The sequence below is a fragment of the Littorina saxatilis genome, unplaced genomic scaffold (assembly GCF_037325665.1).
Source record: "Littorina saxatilis isolate snail1 unplaced genomic scaffold, US_GU_Lsax_2.0 scaffold_627, whole genome shotgun sequence".
Taxonomy (NCBI): Eukaryota; Metazoa; Mollusca; class Gastropoda; order Littorinimorpha; family Littorinidae; genus Littorina; species Littorina saxatilis.
Window position 1 is genome coordinate 17,501 of NW_027127049.1, and position 7,500 is coordinate 25,000.

Sequence of the window (7,500 nt, forward strand, 5' to 3'; positions counted from 1 at the left end):
GGGATATCACTCCCAGGAACTCTCATGTAAAATGTCATAAAGATCGGTCCAGTAGTTTAGTCTGAATCGCTCTACACACACACACACACGTACACACGCACAGACAGACACACAGACAGACACACACACACACACACACACACACACACACACACACAGACACACACACACACACGCACACACACACACGCACATACACCACGACCCTCGTTTCGATTCCCCCTCGATGTTAAAATATTTAGTCAAAACTTGACTAAATATAAAAAGCAGCCACACGCTAAGAACAAACGACTGATTGGCATTGGTCAAAGCACATACTGGATCGATCCGTACCTTTCTCTCTCCCTTTCTTCATTTGCCATTGAAGTTCTCCCTCTTTCATTAACTTCCGGTGTTGACTAGGGTAGTGTCCGACTAGCGACTCTAAGTAGGGTCACACAAAGCGTGCGTCCAGCCTGACGAGCTGGAAGGATGGTAGACGTTGGGATCGGCCGCCTAATGAAGCAGGCAGTACTTGTGCTGGCGTCTGAGTGTCCTGTTTTCTTACTGCGTTGTTTGGTTTTGTCATTGTGTCAGTTTGTCTGGCCGAGTGTCAGTTTGTCTGGCCGAGTGTCAGTTTGTCTGGCCGAGTGTCAGTTTGTCTGGCCGAGTGTCAGTTTGTCTGGCCGAGTGTCAGTTTGTCTGGCCGAGTGTCAGTTTGTCTGGCCGAGTGTCAGTTTGTCTGGCCGAGTGTCAGTTTGTCTGGCCGAGTGTCAGTTTGTCTGGCCGAGTGTCAGTTTGTCTGGCCGAGTGTCAGTTTGTCTGGCCGAGTGTCAGTTTGTCTGGCCGAGTGTCAGTTTGTCTGGCCGAGTGTCAGTTTGTCTGGCCGAGTGTCAGTTTGTCTGGCCGAGTGTCAGTTTGTCTGGCCGAGTGTCAGTTTGTCTGGCCGAGTGTCAGTTTGTCTGGCCGAGTGTCAGTTTGTCTGGCCGAGTGTCAGTTTGTCTGGCCGAGTGTCAGTTTGTCTGGCCGAGTGTCAGTTTGTCTGGCCGAGTGTCAGTTTGTCTGGCCGAGTGTCAGTTTGTCTGGCCGAGTGTCAGTTTGTCTGGCCGAGTGTCAGTTTGTCTGGCCGAGTGTCAGTTTGTCTGGCCGAGTGTCAGTTTGTCTGGCCGAGTGTCAGTTTGTCTGGCCGAGTGTCAGTTTGTCTGGCCGAGTGTCAGTTTGTCTGGCCGAGTGTCAGTTTGTCTGGCCGAGTGTCAGTTTGTCTGGCCGAGTGTCAGTTTGTCTGGCCGAGTGTCAGTTTGTCTGGCCGAGCGACGAAATGGCTGTCACTATTGTAAGCGGGAGGCAGACAGACAGACACCAACTGTAGTCCTCAAAGACGTGGTGCACTTTCCTCAAGTGGCAGACAGAGAGAACAGTCCCACACAGACAGACAGACACCAACTGTAGTCCTCAAAGACGTGGTGCACTTTCCTCAAGTGGCAGACAGAGAGAACAGTCCCACACAGACAGACAGACGGAGAGACGCTGACATACAGAGAGAGACAGACAGACAGACAGACAAACAGGCAGACAGACAGACAGACAGGCTGACAGACAGACATACAGACAGACACAGACAGACATACATACATACATACAGACAGACAGACAGAGAGACAAGCAGACCAACTGCAAACCAGAAATGAAGCCAGTCAGCCACTAGACGGACCGACAGACAGAAACACGGAGAGATTCAGGGACAGACCAACCCAATGACAGAGAGACATACATACATACAGATATACTGACAACCAGACAAACAGATACAAACATATAGCCAGCCAACCAGCTAGCCAGCCCGCCAACCAGCCAGCCAGCCAAACAGATACAAACATATATCCAGCCAGCCAGCTAGCCAGACAAACATTATTGCCAGCCAGCAAGCCAGACAGACAGAAACAAACATATATCCAGCCAGCCAGACACACAGATACAAACATATATCCAGCCAGCCAGCCAGCCAGCCAGCCAGACAGCCAGCCAGACAGCCACCCACCTTAGTTCTCCAAGGCGTGATGATCTTCCTGAGCGGGTGGCAGATACAGAAGTAGCGGTCAAAGCCTATGGCCACCATGATGAAGGCCGACAGCGGCACCTTGCACGTAATGAGGAACTGGTACAGCTTGCACAGGAAGTCGTACTTGATGTCGTAGCGCGTGTATTCCACGAACATGGTGAAGGGGATGATGACCATGCAGGTGAACAGGTCGATCAGGGCCAGGGCCAGCATGAACAGCTGGGCAGTCGTCTTGTCCCGCACGCGGCTGAAGACGAACAGCACGAGGCCGTTGCCCACGGAGCCGACGATGGTGAAGAGGGAGAGTACAAGGAGCAGCGCGATCATCTCGCCCGTCACGGGGTGGTCCAAGGCCTGCTCGTCCTGGCTCATGCTCGTCAGGTTCTCCACCTCACGCCGCAGCTTCTCTATGCCTGGGGGAGAGACAACATACGACATTAGACATCATAAGATGTTTGATGGGTTGTTGACGGACTAGCTTTTTTGTCGGTCCGAGGGGGAGCATAATTTCATATTTATTGACCGCGGCCTTCGGCCTTGGTCAATAAATATGAAACAAAAGTCGATATGCCCCCCGAGTGCCATTCTCTCTGTGTCTCTTTGTCTCTGTTATTCTCTCTGTCTCTTTGTCTGTCTCCCTGCCCTCTCTCTCTTTTTCCTTTCTTTATGCGTTCTCTTTTGTTGTTATTTTGCTGTTGTTGCTTTGTTCAGACAATCAACCAATAAGAAAAGCAAAAGCTTTATACAAAACCCCTTCGTCATGTCCCCTACAGGGGACCCCCAACTGAGGGGAGGCAACAATTGGCATTTCCAACAGTACATTTCTTTTTTCAATAGCTACCTTCTGACGTCCAGACTAACAGCTATGTATATCGCCACACACACAAACAGTTCCAAGAATAAGGAATGTGCCAGTGTCACGGTATGGAACGCGCGGCAGTCTCATCAGAGTTGCAATGCTGCGTGGCGGTGGGCTCTTTTAGTGTGCTTTGAACTGGACCGCTTGGAGTTCAAATTCAGAATCAGCTCAACAAACTGAAATCGTTTTATTGACGACAATGGTTTTAATTCTTTTTGTTCTTCTATCTGTGAGGCTCTCTAACAATTTGCGGACAACCATTGCAACGCAGAAAATGTGTACACTAAAAACGGCTTCTTCTGTACAACGTGGAGGACCCGACTTGTTTGGGACTGCGGAAACCAGCATTCAATGATTAGTTCGATCACTTCACAGCCTTTCAAAGTCCCAGTGCATCACTGATGTTAACGTGTGTAAATAAAGGAGAAAACGAAAGAGAATGAGAGACAGAGAGAGAGAGAGAGAGAGAGAGAGAGAGAGAGAGAGAGAGAGAGAGAGAGAGAGAGAGAGAGACAGAGACAGACAGAGACAGACAGAGACAGACAGACAGACAGACAAACAGACAGACAGACAGGCAGACAGACAGACAGACAAGTGACACATAGCGAGATGCTGGCAGGTTTAGCTCAAAGCACTTTCCCCATTTCAACCAGTGCCCTTCCCCCCAGACAAGACTTCACAGTGATTTATGGTCTGTCAAGTTGTCCAAGCGCTCAGTTCAAGCGTGTTTATTTTGTGTTGGTTCAAACTCTCTGCAGGTCGCAGAGAACGTCCATTTACAAGGAAGCCAAAGAACTTTTCAAAGTTGGTGTCGGTCGAATGTCCCTTTGGGGATAAGAGTATTATATGAGCATTGATGAGAAACTGAGAAAAGCATTTGACACTGTCGCATTGTCTGCTGGTTAGAGTGACAGCTTTTAAATTATTTTCTCTCCACTGTTCGCCTTGTTTGAACACGAGACAAAGAGTGTCATAGTCAAATGTCCGAGTAACTGAGAACATCAATTGGCACATTGTTTTCTGGTTAGAATGAAAGCTTTTAAATTCAGTTCCTAGCTTGTGTTTTAGTGTGAGTTAAAAATAGCCCAGCTGAGAGAATGATTAGGCTACCAACAGCTGCATCTGGCACACTGTAAAGCTCGCTTGCCTGTTAAAGCCAACTGTGTCCGCGCTATACTGGGAGATTGGCCTTCTCAGCGCATAGCACTGAGAGAGCTACTGGCTGCTGTGTTGTCTCTGCTGTGGGGAAAGGATGGGTGCTAAAAATAGCCTGCAGCTAGAGTAGCAGAAATGAAGACCTGTGAACAGCCGTGCAGCTCTATTGCTCCTCTTATGTGGCCATGTGAGACTGGTAGCTGTCCGATACAAGTCAGCGTGAGACTGCTAGCTGTCCGATACAAGTCAGCGAACAATCATTTCCTGTTGATGCACCCCCCGCTACTGTAGTGCCCATATGTACGAGACAGTTACAGACGGTTTGGGAAAAGCAGCGGGGTCGGATTAATAAAAACTGGTTTTTTTTATTTGTGAATTTAACCTCTACGAAGTATAGCTAGGGTCCAACCCAGATCGGCACTTTCTCGTGTCCACCATCCCATGTATGCGGCCAACACTTTCACTTCCGTCTTTCCCACAATGCAGTGTGGTGATAACTGTCGCCTGCACGGCTTTCGAATTTCCCAAAGGGTGGGGACAGCCAACGTATGAAAAGGTCGCCACCTAAATGTGCAAGTAAAGGTTCAATAATGTAGTCAGTGCTACCAGGGAGACCCAGCTACCCATCAGGAAGGCGTCACCAAGAGACCCAGCTACCCATCAGGAAGGCGTCACCAAGAGACCCAGCTATCCATCAGGAAGGCGTCACCAAGAGACCCAGCTACCCATCAGGAAGGCGTCACCAAGAGACCCAGCTATCCATCAGGAAGGCGTCACCAAGAGACCCAGCTATCCACCAGGAAGGCGTCACCAAGAGACCCAGCTATCCATCAGGAAGGCGTCACCAAGAGACCCAGCTATCCATCAGGAAGGCGTCACCAAGAGACCCAGCTATCCATCAGGAAGGCGTCACCAAGAGACCCAGCTACCCATCAGGAAGGCGTCACCAAGAGACCCAGCTATCCATCAGGAAGGCGTCACCAAGAGACCCAGCTATCCACCAGGAAGGCGTCACCAAGAGACCCAGCTATCCATCAGGAAGGCGTCACCAAGAGACCCAGCTATCCATCAGGAAGGCGTCACCAAGAGACCCAGCTATCCATCAGGAAGGCGTCACCAAGAGACCCAGCTATCCATCAGGAAGGCGTCACCAAGAGACCCAGCTATCCATCAGGAAGGCGTCACCAAGAGACCCAGCTATCCACGAGGAAGGCGTCACCAAGAGACCCAGCTATCCATCAGGAAGGCGTCACCAAGAGACCCAGCTATCCATCAGGAAGGCGTCACGAAGAGACCCAGCTATCCATCAGGAAGGCGTCACGAAGAGACCCAGCTATCCACCAGGAAGGCGTCACCAAGAGACCCAGCTATCCATCAGGAAGGCGTCACCAAGAGACCCAGCTATCCATCAGGAAGGCGTCACCAAGAGACCCAGCTATCCATCAGGAAGGCGTCACCAAGAGACCCAGCTATCCATCAGGAAGGCGTCACCAAGAGACCCAGCTATCCATCAGGAAGGCGTCACCAAGAGACCCAGCTATCCATCAGGAAGGCGTCACCAAGAGACCCAGCTATCCATCAGGAAGGCGTCACCAAGAGACCCAGCTATCCACCAGGAAGGCGTCACCAAGAGACCCAGCTATCCATCAGGAAGGCGTCACCAAGAGACCCAGCTACCCATGAGGAAGGCGTCACCAAGAGACCCAGCTACCCATCAGGAAGGCGTCACCAAGAGACCCACCTATCCATCAGGAAGGCGTCACCAAGAGACCCAGCTATCCACCAGGAAGGCGTCACCTAGAGACCCAGCTATCCATCAGGAAGGCGTCACCAAGAGACCCAGCTATCCATCAGGAAGGCGTCACCAAGAGACCCAGCTATCCATCAGGAAGGCGTCACCAAGAGACCCAGCTATCCATCAGGAAGGCGTCGCGAAGAGACCCAGCTATCCACCAGGAAGGCGTCACCAAGAGACCCAGCTATCCATCAGGAAGGCGTCACCAAGAGACCCAGCTACCCATGAGGAAGGCGTCACCAAGAGACCCAGCTACCCATGAGGAAGGCGTCACCAAGAGACCCAGCTACCCATGAGGAAGGCGTCACCAAGAGACCCAGCTACCCACGAGGAAGGCGTCACCAAGAGACCCAGCTATCCATGAGGAAGGCGTCACCAAGAGACCCAGCTATCCATCAGGAAGGCGTCACCAAGAGACCCAGCTACCCATCAGGAAGGCGTCACCAAGAGACCCAGCTATCCATGAGGAAGGCGTCACCAAGAGACCCAGCTATCCATCAGGAAGGCGTCACGAAGAGACCCAGCTATCCATCAGGAAGGCGTCACCAAGAGACCCAGCTATCCACCAGGAAGGCGTCACCAAGAGACCCAGCTATCCATCAGGAAGGCGTCACCAAGAGACCCAGCTATCCATCAGGAAGGCGTCACCAAGAGACCCAGCTATCCATCAGGAAGGCGTCACCAAGAGACCCAGCTATCCATCAGGAAGGCGTCACCAAGAGACCCAGCTATCCATCAGGAAGGCGTCACCAAGAGACCCAGCTATCCATCAGGAAGGCGTCACCAAGAGACCCAGCTATCCATCAGGAAGGCGTCACCAAGAGACCCAGCTATCCATCAGGAAGGCGTCACGAAGAGACCCAGCTATCCATCAGGAAGGCGTCACGAAGAGACCCAGCTATCCACCAGGAAGGCGTCACCAAGAGACCCATCTATCCATCAGGAAGGCGTCACCAAGAGACCCAGCTATCCATCAGGAAGGCGTCACCAAGAGACCCAGCTATCCATCAGGAAGGCGTCACCAAGAGACCCAGCTATCCATCAGGAAGGCGTCACCAAGAGACCCAGCTATCCACCAGGAAGGCGTCACCAAGAGACCCAGCTATCCATCAGGAAGGCGTCACCAAGAGACCCAGCTACCCATCAGGAAGGCGTCACCAAGAGACCCAGCTACCCATCAGGAAGGCGTCACCAAGAGACCCACCTATCCATCAGGAAGGCGTCACCAAGAGACCCAGCTATCCACCAGGAAGGCGTCACCAAGAGACCCAGCTATCCATCAGGAAGGCGTCACCAAGAGACCCAGCTATCCATCAGGAAGGCGTCACCAAGAGACCCAGCTATCCATCAGGAAGGCGTCACCAAGAGACCCAGCTATCCATCAGGAAGGCGTCGCGAAGAGACCCAGCTATCCACCAGGAAGGCGTCACCAAGAGACCCAGCTATCCATCAGGAAGGCGTCACCAAGAGACCCAGCTACCCATGAGGAAGGCGTCACCAAGAGACCCAGCTACCCATGAGGAAGGCGTCACCAAGAGACCCAGCTACCCATGAGGAAGGCGTCACCAAGAGACCCAGCTACCCACGAGGAAGGCGTCACCAAGAGACCCAGCTATCCATCAGGAAGGCGTCACCAAGAGACCCTGCTATCCA

General features: G+C 52.1%; 3 protein-coding genes across 3 annotated transcripts; 2 read left to right on the forward strand and 1 right to left on the reverse strand.

The window, feature by feature from the left end:
* Positions 1–423: 423 nt before the first annotated feature.
* Positions 424–2,476, reverse strand: LOC138955516 (cholecystokinin receptor type A-like). The gene is made up of 2 exons (XM_070327103.1): positions 2,018–2,476; positions 424–495 (listed from the first exon to the last, which is right to left on the reverse strand). The coding sequence occupies exons 1-2, from the start codon at positions 2,474–2,476 to the stop codon at positions 424–426; spliced, it is 531 nt and encodes a 176-aa protein (XP_070183204.1).
* Positions 2,477–4,187: 1,711 nt separating this feature from the next.
* Positions 4,188–6,109, forward strand: LOC138955517 (adhesive plaque matrix protein-like). Its single transcript, XM_070327104.1, has 2 exons — positions 4,188–4,239; positions 4,662–6,109. Exons 1-2 carry the CDS (start codon positions 4,188–4,190, stop codon positions 6,107–6,109), a joined length of 1,500 nt encoding a protein of 499 aa, XP_070183205.1.
* On the forward strand, positions 6,106–7,401 carry LOC138955518 (adhesive plaque matrix protein-like). Its single transcript, XM_070327106.1, has one exon. It carries the CDS (start codon positions 6,106–6,108, stop codon positions 7,399–7,401), a length of 1,296 nt encoding a protein of 431 aa, XP_070183207.1.
* Positions 7,402–7,500: the final 99 nt, after the last annotated feature.

Coding starts and splice junctions, on each gene's coding strand:
- LOC138955516 (XM_070327103.1), bottom strand. CDS start 2,476: ATGTCGTATGTTGTCTCTCCCCCAGGCATAGAGAAGCTGCGGCGTGAG. Junction 496..2,017: donor TCACGCCTTGGAGAACTAAG/GTGGGTGGCTGT, acceptor CTGCTTCATTAG/GCGGCCGATCCCAACGTCTA.
- LOC138955517 (XM_070327104.1), top strand. CDS start 4,188: ATGAAGACCTGTGAACAGCCGTGCAGCTCTATTGCTCCTCTTATGTGG. Junction 4,240..4,661: donor TGCTCCTCTTATGTGGCCAT/GTGAGACTGGTA, acceptor CAGTGCTACCAG/GGAGACCCAGCTACCCATCA.
- LOC138955518 (XM_070327106.1), top strand. CDS start 6,106: ATGAGGAAGGCGTCACCAAGAGACCCAGCTACCCATGAGGAAGGCGTC.